At 41.8% G+C, this 13,979-nt stretch overlaps 2 protein-coding genes across 6 annotated transcripts in view; one reads left to right on the plus strand and one right to left on the minus strand.

Moving 5' to 3' along the window:
* Positions 1-286: 286 nt before the first annotated feature.
* Positions 287-5,065, minus strand: bloc1s2 (biogenesis of lysosomal organelles complex-1, subunit 2). The gene is made up of 5 exons (XM_039812448.1): positions 4,867-5,065; positions 4,485-4,601; positions 4,208-4,327; positions 3,949-4,053; positions 287-1,207 (listed from the first exon to the last, which is right to left on the minus strand). Exons 1-5 carry the CDS (start codon positions 5,030-5,032, stop codon positions 1,176-1,178), a joined length of 540 nt encoding a protein of 179 aa, XP_039668382.1. The 5' UTR covers positions 5,033-5,065; the 3' UTR covers positions 287-1,175.
* A 1,349-nt stretch (positions 5,066-6,414) lies between these two features.
* Positions 6,415-13,979, plus strand: part of usp24 (ubiquitin specific peptidase 24) — a 51,142-nt gene continuing 43,577 nt past the window's right edge. For all 5 annotated transcript variants that reach the window (XM_039810889.1, XM_039810892.1, XM_039810890.1 and 2 more), the window contains exons 1-7: positions 6,415-6,829; positions 10,392-10,560; positions 10,792-10,859; positions 10,966-11,109; positions 12,571-12,696; positions 13,340-13,375; positions 13,487-13,552. In XM_039810889.1, the coding sequence (XP_039666823.1) occupies positions 6,551-6,829; positions 10,392-10,560; positions 10,792-10,859; positions 10,966-11,109; positions 12,571-12,696; positions 13,340-13,375; positions 13,487-13,552 (888 nt within the window). In that variant the 5' untranslated portion in view covers positions 6,415-6,550. The remainder of the gene's footprint in view (positions 6,830-10,391; positions 10,561-10,791; positions 10,860-10,965; positions 11,110-12,570; positions 12,697-13,339; positions 13,376-13,486; positions 13,553-13,979) is intronic.

The raw sequence follows: 13,979 nt of genomic DNA on the forward strand, positions 1-13,979 counted from the left end.
ATACAGAAGACAAAAAGCTTAAAAATTAATTGCATATTAAATTGCAATTGCAATATTTGGGAAAAAGAAATCGCAATTAGATTATTTTCAAAAAATGGTTCAGCCCTACTTTCCAGAGTCTTCCCTTTTTCTGAAAATGCTGTAAGTCAAATCTCCGTTCAGCGGTGGATCGGTTTTCCAGAGTTTCACAATATTTGATACATTGCATTAATGCAAGTCCCAATCATGGTGCAGGTCTGCCATCTGCTGTCAGTAGAAGGTTAGTTTTAATGAAACAGCCATTCAATAATATGCACATCATGGTTTATTTGTTTTAGAAACTCCAGTTTTTAGTGGAAACATTTCCACATAGACATAATACAATAATTCACCCATATCAAATATCTTTCATTACACAATATAATTCACCCATATCAAATTTTTCATTTTACACTGCAAACTTTTAACTTGCTCTACAGAGTGTGTGATTACCAGCTGCTCTCTACACCGTAACCATTTTTTTATAGCACACTCCATACAAGTTAACCAGTTTGTTCTACCATTTACACTGCCCAGAAAACTAAATGTGTAAAAACAAAAGAATCCCAATGTACATGGCAGGCTACTAAGTCGGAATCGTATCCGTCAAGAGGTTGGGTGCCTGAAATGCTCAGACTAAGAAGGCTGGAACTGGCTGGATTAAAAACACATATATGAGCATGCTTCATTATGTGAATATCTACATATGACAAAAGTATTGTTATATCCAGTCACAAGTCTCAATACCAATCTGTTATGTTTCTTTGTGTCTAGTAGTAAATTTGTATATTCTGATTCCACCACTCAATCAAGATGGGATAGTAATTTAGGCTGATATTTTTCAACATAAAGTGTATCTGCAAAAGAATGTGGGTACACACACGCTCGTTCATCTTGGCTGCACAATTGCTGCCAAAATCAGGAATACTGGAGTTAAATCTAAGCCAAGCACTGCAGTACTAATTCTTGTGCCTTCAGCTGCTTCCTCCCGGGTCCTTTCTATGGGTCAAAGTGGCTCGGACTGTTTGTTGTTTCAGTCTTAGTTCACATCCTCCCCGCAGCTCTCGGCTCCACTAGCAGGGAGAGAAGGCGGTGACGCAGGGTTACAGAAGGTGAGAAGGCACCATCATTTTTGAGTCTCTTTTTTTCTCCCACCCTCATCGTTTCTCAAGTTTTTTGAATCTGGCCTCTGTAAAGATAAGAAAAGACAAGAAGGTGATCACTCTTTAGCTAATGACTGTTCAAGTCCAAGTGCAACAAGCTCTGGTGATATTTGGCTGTCTTTGTAAGCTGTAATGTCAAAATTTGTAGGTAAGGAATTGTCTGTGGTGTCACAGCGCCACCTGCTGGTGAACTTCATAATTCTTTGCAATTTGAGCCGAGAGCTGTACTATTATTGGTCTGTGCTACACATAACAGACAAAATAGACAGCAAATAGAGAGAGGCTATAGACCTTTTTCATGGCAGACATGTTGACATGTCATAGTAGGAAAAGCACAGGAGTGTTCAAAATCATTAATGATGGCCACATTCCACTTTTGCTACGTTTACACGTGGCCGGCTATTTTTATAAACGGACATTTCAACCGCAGTCTTCAAAAATAACATTATGCACAGCTGTCAGTTTTCAGAAAAGTGTTTGTTTACATGTACCCATGTATATATGCCGTCAATGCAGTCAAGAGCACGCCAAACCTGTAGGTGGCGGTGTAACGAGAAGCTCAAGCCCACGTTAGCCAATCAGAATCCCGAAAATGGCAACAACAGCAACGAATCACTTCCTCTTTTTCTCTCTCTCGGCTGCCTAAACCTCAGTTTGTCTCAGTTTACATGTAAACGTGCAAACGAAGATTTCAAAAATCTCCACTCTGGCCGGAGTTTTTAGAAAGACTCAGTTATAGAGGCGAATTCTCCGTTTGCGTGTAAACGAAGGGTACAAACGAAGGGAAATGTCTGTTTGTAAAAATAACCATGTACGTGTAAACAGGGTCTTAGGAGAGGCCCTGGTATTGTGCATGCTGACTCACTGAACTAGCTTACTGGGACACTTGATGGAATTGAGCCATCGTTAAGGTTATACATTTCAGCTGTGCTTTTCCTACTATGACAAGTCAAAATTTCTGCTGTGAAAAAGGTCCATTATGTTCCCATTGTCATGTGGGGAGTTGCTCTCATTGACAAAAAAGAAAAAGAAAAAAAAGACAAAACATTAAAAAGGTCCCATGGCATGGAAATTTCACTTTGAGGTTTTTTAACATTAATATGAGTTCCCCCAGCCTGTCTATGGTCCCCCAGTGGCTAGAAATGGTGATAGGTGTAAACCGAGCCCTGGGTATCCTGCTCTGCCTTTGAGAAAATGAAAGCTCAGATGAGCAGTTTTGGAATCTGCTTGTTATGAGGTCATAACGAGCGAGGTTACCTCCCCTTTCTCTGCTTTGCCCACCCAGAGAATTTGGCCAACCCATGAGAGAGAGAGAGACATCATGGCTTTCAAACGAGAAAAGTGGCAGTTGGTCAAGGCCACACCCCCACCCTCCACCTTGCCACTCCCACTCTCCTCATCAATAGCTTCAGACACAGAAATGGCACATCCTAGGGAAAGCTCATTGTAGGACTGGCTCTAGTGGCTGTAGTTCTGCACCAAAGCTGAATTTCGGGAAAGAGACTTCAGATACAGTATTAGGGGACCACTAAGGTCTATATAAAAGAGACTTCAGATACAGTATTAGGGGACCACTAAGGTCTATATAAAAGCATCCAAAGAGCACCATGTCATGGGACCTTTAACCAAACATAGTAAAGTAAAGTAGGCATATTGTCCGGGATTGCTCCGCTGCCGCCGGAAATTCCACCGGATCACTCTTTTCACTCTCTGTCTGACGCCCCCAGCGCTAGCCTAGCTTAGCACAGATCCTGGAGGTAACCGGCTCCATCTAGCCTGCAGCCTACTGCTCCCAATAAGTGAAAAAATAACACCAACATTTTCCTATTTACATGTTATGATTTGTATAGTCACAGCGTGTACAAATAACAAGGTCACATGAGACACAGCCATATTCTAACCGTATACATACTGGGAACTATATTCTCAGAAGGCGAATCACTGCTACTTTGGCGGAGTGATTTGCTCGCAGCACCTGAAGCCCTGTGGTGAGGAGCAGAGAGTTTGCTCAGAGTTGGAGTAATACAGTCAACAATTACTAGATAGTAAAAGCATAGTGACCTTGTTATTTGTACACGCTGTGACTATACAAATCACAATATTCAAACAGGAACATGTTGGTGTTATTTTGTCACTTATTGGGAGCAGTAGGCTAGTTGGAACTGGTTACCTGCAGGATCTGTGCTAAGCTAGGCTAGCGCTGGGGCCGTCAGAGTTACAACACGCACAGATATGAGAAGGGTATGTATGGACTTATCTAACTCTGGGGGATACGGTGAATGAGCTAAAGTCCCAATAAGTCGGCATGTTCCTTTAACTGCTCCGCAGATCTCTGCAGGGTAAATCCAGACAGCTAGCAAGACTATTTGTCCAATCTGAATTTTCTGTTAAACGACTAAAACTACTTTTGAACGTTAGATATGTTCCACCAAAACAAGTTCCTTCCCAAGGCTACTTTTTTGCAGCGGCACCGCTGCTCCGTTCGGCTTTTAGCGCCGCCCAGGACAATTGTGATTGGTTTAAAGAAATGCCAATAAACCAGAGCACGTTTTTCTCCCATCCCTGAATGCTGTGTGGACTAGCCAGACCCTCCTCTGCAGTGCTGTGAAGGAAGGTCTGGCAATGCGAGACTATTACTAAAATTGCAGGTATTAAATTATAAAATGTAGTGATGAATTTTAATTCATTTGAATAGAATCAGTCTCACTCAATATATTCTTGGACTGAACATTTTATACATGCACACTTCCCTTCATTAAAGTCTTACCCAGTTTCTTGGAGTATGCGTCCAGTTTGTAAGCAGCTTGTTCAAGTGAAGACACTTGCTCCTCAATCTGATTTATCTGGTCCAAGTAGGGCTGTAAGCTAGCATCTAAAGCAAACATACATACCAACCAGATTGTCATGCTGTAGTATTAGACACACACACACACATACATACATACATACATATTTTAACTAGAAATACACAAGAATATAATGACAATTTTTCTTAGTTTTTGAGCAAATGATGAATCTCAATTTACATTTGTTGTTGAGGTCCTGCAGGTTACGGCTGATGTTGATGCTGATGTCCTTCATTTCCATGTACTTCAGACTGGTAAGCTTGTTCATGTTCTCCAACAGACGGTAATCCTCACAAGTTCCTGAACAGATAAGGACACAGGGAGAATATGTACGAGAAAGAAGGAAACAAGAGGGCTAGAGAGGTAGTGAGAAATGAAAGGAGTGCATCTGCATGTAGTTTTTGTGCATGTAGAGGAAAGAAGGGAAACTGAAGAAGTGTGGAATGTGTTAACGGACCAGTTAGTTCTCCCTGCAGGAAGATGGCCATCTTTTCAAACATATCAGTGCACAGCTCATTGATATCGGGCTCTGCAGGCTCCAAAGCCTCCTCTGCCGTCTCCACACCACCATCACCTGAACACAAGCATGGGGAGCAGAATAAATACACAGAACACAGCATTTCAATACTATATCTCTCTCTCTCTATATCTATATATATATATATATATATATATATATAACAATTCCAATTTCCACAATGGAAAACCAATAAGCCAAATATAAGTAAAAATACGAAAGCAAGAACATTTACACTAATGTATACAATGTAACCCACACTTTTATTCTGTGCTTCGTTAGCTTTGGCAAGCTAAGGAAGCTGCAGGTAAACACCACTCACTGTTTGTACTGGGCTTTTTGGGAACAACCACCGGGCTTTCCGCCACATTCTCCGGGCCTACTGTGCGACTGCTGGAGCTCGCAGCCGCGTTCAGAGCCGCTAAATGAGCCGCTGGTGCCCTGGAGATGCTGTCCATGGCTGCGGCGTCGTCGCCCGTTGCAGCCATTTTGTTCCTGTTTTGACTTTCCCTTGTCACATGATGGCAATTGAGCTCAGTGTTCACGTGACGTCCGTCTGCCGCCACCGGCATCCCCTACCCATTACCATTGCCCATTACTCGCGCGCATTGCCACGCCCTGATGTTGCTTGAGGTTGGAATGTGAGGCATCCGTGGTAAATTACAGTCAGTAATGTTAATACTAGGCCTAATTTTTATTTTATTTTTATTTTTTACATATTTTACTGGTAACAAAGTTACTGGTATAACCAAACTGGCGCCTTTAAATTAGTATTTATATACATAAATAAATATATATTCTTGTAAAAACAAGAAAGCAAGAAAAAGTACACTTGTCCAAAGAAAAGGGTCATCTGTAAGTAAGTAACTAAGCAAGTAAGTATGTGGTATGGAGGCTGCAGTGTGTCACTGGAATAATTATAGACTTTTACAATTAATGTCGTAATTCAAAACAAATAAATACAAAGATTACTGAATTTGTGAGTGAATTTGCTACTCCAATTTTAAAATTAACTTATTATTTAATTATTCCATTATGCTTTCTGCTTTAACATTTACTGTTTCCATTTTGTGATTGCTTTAATTTGAGGACAGTTCTCTCTGCAATTTAAAGGTGAGAAAATGAGTGTGCCACCTAAAAATGTAATGAAACCTAGTATTCTATCACCATTTTAAAAACAGGCACAAAACTATTTTATAGCTTTAAGAGGTCGCCCTTCTTCCCATGCTAAAGCATACGTTTTGTTCCCCAATAACAATAAGTAAAGCATATATAATAATAGCTATATTAACTTTTTACAATTTAATTAACCAAAAGTGAATTGTTTTTGTTTGTAAAGTGTAATTCTAAATTAGATACCATAACCAATTTCATTGCAATATTTCACACATTAATCTCTTACGTTTCTCTTTGGACGGACACAAATGGTTTTACCAGCATACATTTTGGGCAACTTTTACTTGACAGTGTGAACAGATTTAATAACTTCGCTGAAATAACAGGAGATGCATTTTTTCGGATGCATTTTATAAGGTTTATTGTTATTACAGAAGCCAATTTCTTACAGGGAAAAAACTGATGAAAAGTTTAGAAATTATAAAAAAAAAAATGTATTCATAAATTGAGATGGTATGATAGTAGTAGTAAGTCCTCTCACAGTCTGATAGGATCTCTATATTTTTCATTTTTTATTAGGCAAAACTTTTAATTCTTTTTTTTTCCTGGCGAAAATAGGCTCTCATAGTTCACTGATACCCCCGACAGTAAAACAAACAGTATTTCATCTTATAAATCATTACAAAGTTTTTGCTGTGCGCGCTCCCGCGAGAAGCATGCAGTTCTTGGCTGGCAGAACTCGGCATAACACCTGTGTCGGCGCTGTTGTGGGGGAAGCCAGATCGTGACAGGCTAGCAGCAGTGGACTGTAAACATGGCGGCGTGCACAGCTACAGGGCTGTGCCGAACACCCCGTTACTATTAGTCTGAGAGACAGAGACATCCCAAAAATGGAGACCGAAGAGGAGCAGCACATAACGACGCTCCTATGCATGGGTTTCCCAGACCCCGACGTGATACGGAAAGCGCTTCGGCTGGCAAAGAATGATATCAACGAGGCAGTGGCGCTCCTGACAAACGAAAGCCCCGGACTCGGCTATGGATATGAGCCGATGGAGAGTGGGCCTGCCCCCGGCGTGGGCTCGACTGGAGACGGGGAAAACAGCGGGAGGACTGGGACGGGAGGTTTTGATCCCCCGCCCGCATACCACGATGTAGTGGATAGCGAGGTAAGATAAACTAGCGTTATACCAAGCATTAATTAAAAGAACGAGTCAGGAGAACATGGCTAATTGCAACTTAGTGGGAAACAGTGGGCTCGCCCATTTAACTAGCTAAACTTAGCGGCTTCAATGCTATGTGCACCTAGCCCAACGTGAGCTGTCAGAGCAGGGGGTGCATTACTCTCCAGTGCTACGGGACAGGACATGTCACTGGCTCATAGTGACTGGAGAATTGTGTGCTTAAATCAAGCTAGTTAGCTACTTAAATGATGAACGTAACATAATTCTCTATTCCAAACTTACAAGCTAACCAAGCTAGCTAGTAGCCGGCTAGCTAACGTTGGTTGAGAGTTGAACGCGCCAGTAACTGGACTAGGTGTAATGTTAGCAGCACAGAGGCATCCCTCTGGAGAGTTGCAATCACATATTTCCACTAGCATTAGCAGCAGTAGTGGGTAATCAACCCTATCAGTTAGATTGGGGACAGTTGTTGGATCATTTCAGTCTGCTTTATATCTGCTTTGCAAAGGTTAGCCAGCGTTAGCTTTCAGGTTGGCTGACAGCGTCAACTGTGCAGTCCACTCGAACCGCACTTAATAGCGGTTTCGCAACGTCTTTGGCATTCGTGGCCATTTTGATCATTCTTCTGTCCACATTCTGCTGTCAAAATGTCAATTTATTGTGTCACTGAGAGATAGTTACTTGTAAAGAGTCTGTGTGAGGACCGTTGCATTTGATGCTTTAAGGCCAGTCACTGGTTCTTTAACAGTTGTCAGTGATTTACCTACAGGTCGTTTAATTTCGTCCTAGTTTGCTGTGTTTATGTGATGTTGTAACAGCAAACTGCATTGACTACTCATAAATACCTGTCTACACAAGACATGTCAGGATTGCTTTGACTGGCACCTTGAGCAACTCATGGATGTTTGCCTTTGGCAACTAGACCTCAAGCCTGTAGATCTTTTACAGTAGATCTCCTGAAACCCTGCAGGGGCTGTCAAAAGAGATCAACACTTCCTTTTAAAAAGCCACAAATCATTTGAACTGTAAGATTATTGATTCCGACTTTACAAACACTTGTTGTATCCAATTGATGGCTGTTTAAGTTGCTGTGATTATGGGTAAGCAGAATAGGTACAAATAAACGATTCTGGCCCCAATAATGCCTGGTTTTTCTTTCACCTCTCTCCCACTGCTGTCACACTTTGATGCAGGCTGTTATAGTAAGTGTAGTATAAACAACAGTTGGCATTCACAGTATGCAGAACATAGCACACACTTGCAGGGTACTGTAGATAATATGCCTATTAATATTTAAATATGCCAAATTGCCAATAATGATGTTACAAACTAACTCATCCCAAAGTGACTCACTCTCTCAGTTCATTACATCTCCCTAAGGGCTGCCAAAATTATTTTTACCTGTATGTCCACATGTATGTCATAGGTAAGAAGTCTTAATTTGAACTTAATTCCTTCCATCTTAACCAGCTTGTCTAATGAATGATTCATGTTTTATTGTAATGGCTACAAAGCCATGTGTACAAACACATGTATATTATTGAAACATTACAGAATTAGTTTTTTTGTGAGATGGAGAAATTAACAAGTGTCACTCTCCCATGTCATAAGTTCAGAAACATGCAGTATATGGAATAAGCTACAAGGATGAAAGTGCATTATTTCCTTACTTTGCTTCCTCTGTTTGCTGTATTTGTGCTTACAAGCAGAGCCAGCCCAATGCAAAAGCAAACTAAGCGGCTGTTTAGGGCCTTGTGGCTACCAGAAGGCACCCAAGAGCGCTTGAATGTCCCACAAGATGATGATGATAATAATAAATAGTATTTTATATTTGAAAACCAAACCCAAACCAAATCCTGCTTAGGGCCCCCAAAAGTCTAGAGCCGGACCTGCTTAAGAAGCATGTCATAGGTCTTTGGCCCGGTGTTATGCTCCTAAATATAGCCCTGCAGTCTCTAACAAACACAACACACATTGCAGTTTTTGCAGGGGCTCCCAGGAGGGTTACAGGGTGCATAGTAACAGAGTGGCGCCAAGTTACCTCATCGACCTGAACCTTTCCCCTAAGAGCTTTAGGTTTTGTATGTATGTATGCACATTTGTTCTCCTGTCCTGTGTGATGATTATTTGTGAGAGGTTCTGTATATTGTATACGAACACAGTAAGTTTCTTCTTTCTCTATGCTGTCATTCTTATTTAAATCAAAGGCACCAGTTTTTATACTCGAGTGAAATTATGAGTGGGTCTTGATTTGGAAAAACTCTGCCAGTAATAAAATCGTTACTCTTTGAACCTAGTGTTTTCTAAGACCGGTGTTGGGTTAGTCTCTCGCTCGCTTTCCTTCCTCTCGTCCATCTATCTGTCATTTCTAATCATCCTAGAAAGGGAAGGGATGAAATATGATGCTTCTCTGTTGCTTTCTCCTCCCCTTCCCTTTCTCCTGTACTCCCTACTTCTTTATGTCCAGTCCATCACTTTATACTGAACACATTGACTATTATGTATGCTAACATGTGGCAATGTATTCAAAATGGCCAGACTTGACCTAGCTATACTTTGCCGTATTAATATTTGTACTGCACGGTGCCCACAGGCAAAATTAACAAATGAGTTGGAACCGTTTTGGTCATTCATAATGTAGTGAGAGCTGAATCCCAGGGCTCATTCATAGTTTTAGATTATGATACAAGACAGCAGGTCAGGCCTCCATAGATACTATACTTAAATGCTTCACACAATTACAGTGCCAACATAAATTATGGTGATGATTTCAAATGTGACGCGCATTAGTGTTGCACATGTGTTCTGAAATGTTCCACTGAGCAGCACTCTTTCAGAGGAGGGAGTTCCGCAATTTATTATGAATAGTCAGATGACTTCATGAATATGTAAACAACTTTATGATGTAAATAATTCAATAGTCCTTTGTCTGCCTTCACCACATGGACTCGTAGACTTCACTGCTACTGGCCATTTCGTTTTTTCGTAGCAACAGTAGGCTGAGCCTGAACTCAGCATTTTGAACCATCCATGCAGAAGGTATGAGAGGTGACTTTGAGGGAGTTGAATTTTAACTTGCCTTTCACAACCTGTTCAGGTATGACCGCGGACGATATGTCATTGTGGGTACTGCTAACAAGACTGTGTCATGTCATGTGGCAGGGTGCACTCACACCCTTTCTTACACATCGCAACCCTTTTGAGTTTATCGCAAACGAGCACCTGTCTGGATTTGTTTTTTTAACACTTCTTGGTAGGAAATAGACTTGGTAGGAAAAAAAGATGCAGAGACGGAAGGCACATTTTTTTTGGGGAGAGGGCACACTTTCCAAACGACTGCTATCGCTCTTCCCTTCTCCCAGAGGGAGGAGAAGAATCCAGCATCATCCTGTCTGACTTTTATCACTGCCAGAGGCCGTTTAGATTAACCTCATGCAGAGGACAGCTGCAGTGTCCTAGAACAAGGGCCGACGCAGGGACTAGCTGTGTGATAATAAAGTCAGCCATTGCGCTAGGTCCTAATTATGTCATGCATGTGTGTTTGCAGCGGAGCAATGATGAGAACGGGAACTGCTCCGGGGGCAGCATGGAGTTCCCCACCACCAATCTGTACGAGCTGGAGAGTCGAGTCTTTACCGACCACTGGTCCATACCTTACAAGAGAGAGGAGTCCCTGGGCAAGTGTCTCATCGCGTCCACCTGCCTCGCCCGGCACGGTAAGACCACAATTGTGTGGGATGAAAATTGTTCTTAAAGGTCTGCATGCATTAAGCAAAATGCTCTCCGTCTGCGTTATTGTGTGGGCGGTATGTTTAGTTTTTCATGTTATTTTGGACACTTGTGTTACGTGGCTCAATCTGTATCTCCTTCGTCACAGGTACGTTATTTTCTCCCCATGTATGGATGTGAGATAAATGTGTGAATCCAACATCTCCCCTCTCTGTCAGGTCTTGCTGACGCTGATGAGAACTGCAAGCGGTTCATAGATCGGTGCATGCCGGAGGCCTTTAAAAAGGTGAGAGACCAGAGATCCATGTGATTGTGTAATACTTGATTCATTTACATACATACATTTTCCTGACTTTTTCTCCTTTTATGTCTGTCTCGTTCGCCATCACCAGTTGCTGACCAGCAGTGCCGTACACAAATGGGGCACCGAGATTCACGAGGGAATCTACAACATGCTCATGTTGCTGGTGGAGCTGGTAGCAGAGAGGGTGAAGCAGGACCCCGTACCTGTAAACCTGATGGGAGTCCTGACTATGGTGTGTTCTCTCCCACTCTCTGGGTCCTATCTTGCACCCGGCGCGGCGCAGTGCAAAGCCCGACGCAAGTGTCTTTACTAGTTTAAGACCGACGCAGTTGTCAATTTTCCGTCCAACGCCCGTGTTGTTTAAATAGCAAATGCACCTGCACCCATCTATGCGCCCACGGGCGTGCTGGTCTTACAGGGAGGTGTGTTCAGATGCATTCTGGGCGTATTGCTATCTTGAGGCAGCGGGAAGTGATCGCACCATTGACCAACAAAAACCTGGTCTAAAGTCAATAATGCAGCATTTCATTGTTATTTTAACAGCGCATTAGTAAAATGCTCCTAGGCTCGTGCACAGTGCGCACACTATGCTTGTTACACACACACACAGGGAAGCGCAGCAGCACACAAACATGCAAAAGATTATAAATAAAAATATTAAGGTGCAAATCCGCCATCATAATAGCAATGAGCCGAGGTCCAAACGGGCCTGGCTTTTAAAGGGAATGGGAGATGATCTCTGATTGGTTGATTGCATGTTACGCCCAAGAAACACCTCTGAATTAATGAAGACACTAAGTACAACCCTTTTGAACCATGCGCCCGGCACACGGACCCTTTTTTCCGCCGTCAAACTAGCAAAAGTGGATTTGGACACGCCCTAAACACCTGCGCCAGGCGCTTTACGCCGTGCGCTTAATCGTTAAAATAGGGCCCTCTGTGTCTCTCTCTATTTACTAATAAGTCTTTTAATACCAACCTTTATTATTATTTTAAATAACTAAAATATTTTAATTTAAAGCAATTGATATTTTGTGGCAAATGATGAATTAAGTCATTTGTTTTAAATGTAGATTCTTAGTTCATTGGTACTATCTGACATTACATTATGATCGGTGACAATAAAGCTCTTCAATACTCCTCATGCTCTGAATCAGCAAATTACCAATACTGATGTTTTAGTGAACTTATGTTTAAAATTGAATCTGCAACTGTGGCCTGTAGTGTGAAGATTCAATGCCCATCTGTCAATTTGTCAAAGGTATTGGCCCACTTTTAACAAGAAATGCTTATTTTATATTTAGCATATTTATCACAATTGCAATTTGGGCTCCTAACGATCACAAAAACAATGCAATTGAGAAAAACAATTATTTTGCACATTGCGTTTTGCGTGTTCTGAATATGAAAAAAAAAGTTCAAACAAGAAAAGTATTTGTTTTCTCTATTGATTTGTTTAACTTTATCACTGCTTTTTAAATTCATTAGTTTAAACAGCTTTCCTTCTTTTCTGTGTTAAATAATTGTGATTTCAATATTTACCAAAACAATTGTAATTATGATTTTTTTTTTTTTTATTTATTTTTTTTTTTTTTAGAAGTCCTATTTTGGCTGTCCCTTGGAAATCAGGCATGTGAAAAAAAATATTAAAAGAATATGTATTTATGTACTGTATCTTTGTTGTTGTGTCCAGGCCTTCAACCCTGATAACGAGTACCATTTTAAGAACCGGATGAAGGCCTGTCAGAGGAACTGGGCTGAGGTTTTCGGAGAAGAGGCCAACATGTTTGCGGTCTCTCCTAGCAACACCTATCAGAAAGTAAGTGTGTCTGGACTCTTCCTGTACTCTTATGTCTTATTGGATTATGTGTGTCAATGTATCCAGATGCCCTTGCAAGTATGTAAAGCTGTGCTAGCGTTAATATACAAACTTCCTTATTAGCCTTTGTTTACTGCTCATAGTCGTGTTAAGGGGGCAGACAGACGAGTTCCCCTTCTCCAGTGTTGTAAATGGATCCCCTTTTAATATAGCGCCTTTCTACCTTACCATGCAAATCGCTTTACAGTTTGCCTCTCATTCCTTCACCCGTTCACACACCCGTGGTGGCAGAGCTGCCATGCAGCCGCCCTGTGTAACTAAGCCACTGGGGCTCAGCAAAACATGTGTGACTGACACGCAACAGCTGTCAGAAAATGTGTGCGCTTGCGTACGTGCTTGTGTTTTCCTTTCAGTATGTGTGCATTAGCTCATCCAAATTTTGTGTGTGTGTGTGTGTGTGTGTGTGTGTGTGTGTGTGTGTGTGTGTGTGTGTGTTGTGTGTGTGTGTGTGTGTGTGTGTGTGTGTGTGTGTGTGTGTGTGTGTGTGTGTGTGTGTGTGTGTGTGTGTGTGTGTGTGTGTGTGTGTGAGATTTGCAGTGTCATCACAGAATAAATCCACTAAAAACATAATTTTCTCTTTCAGGAGCCTCATGGTTGGCTGGTTGATTTGGTGAATCGAGTGAGTAATGAGCAGTCACCCAGATATTGTCTCACTATACATTGAGTATAATAATTCATAGTATCAGTTTTGCCTCACATGTCTCCTTTCCTCCTCTTTTTCGGCGTCAAGTTTGGAGAGTTGGGAGGATTCACTGCCATCCAGACTAAGCTCAACGCAGATGAAATCGAGATTGCTGTAAGAGTAACCGTCCTTACTTTAATCTTTTTTTTTTTTGCCATCCTTACAAATGGACGTATCTAAAGAGTAATGAGATAGTTCCTACCCTGGTGATGGATGGAGAGATGCACTGTAGACAGACTTTGAGGCCACCTATGCAGGCGAAAGGTCACCATGTTTCCCCCCACTGGTCTCAGCTGCAGGGTACTGAATGTCTCTCTCTTTCCCCTTCTCGCTATTATTCACTACAAACACACTCTCTCATCCTCCCGCTGTGTGATGGTTGAAATGCTCGGTTGTGTTGTGTGTTCTGAGGCATCCTTGTACTGATGCTTCCTTCTGGGAACCTGGCCGGAACCACTGCAGTGCATTGCCATTGATTCAGTGCACACAAACACACACACACACACACACACACACACACACAACCACACAACCAACCACT

This window comes from Perca fluviatilis, chromosome 9 (assembly GCF_010015445.1).
Source record: "Perca fluviatilis chromosome 9, GENO_Pfluv_1.0, whole genome shotgun sequence".
Classification (NCBI taxonomy): Eukaryota; Metazoa; Chordata; class Actinopteri; order Perciformes; family Percidae; genus Perca; species Perca fluviatilis.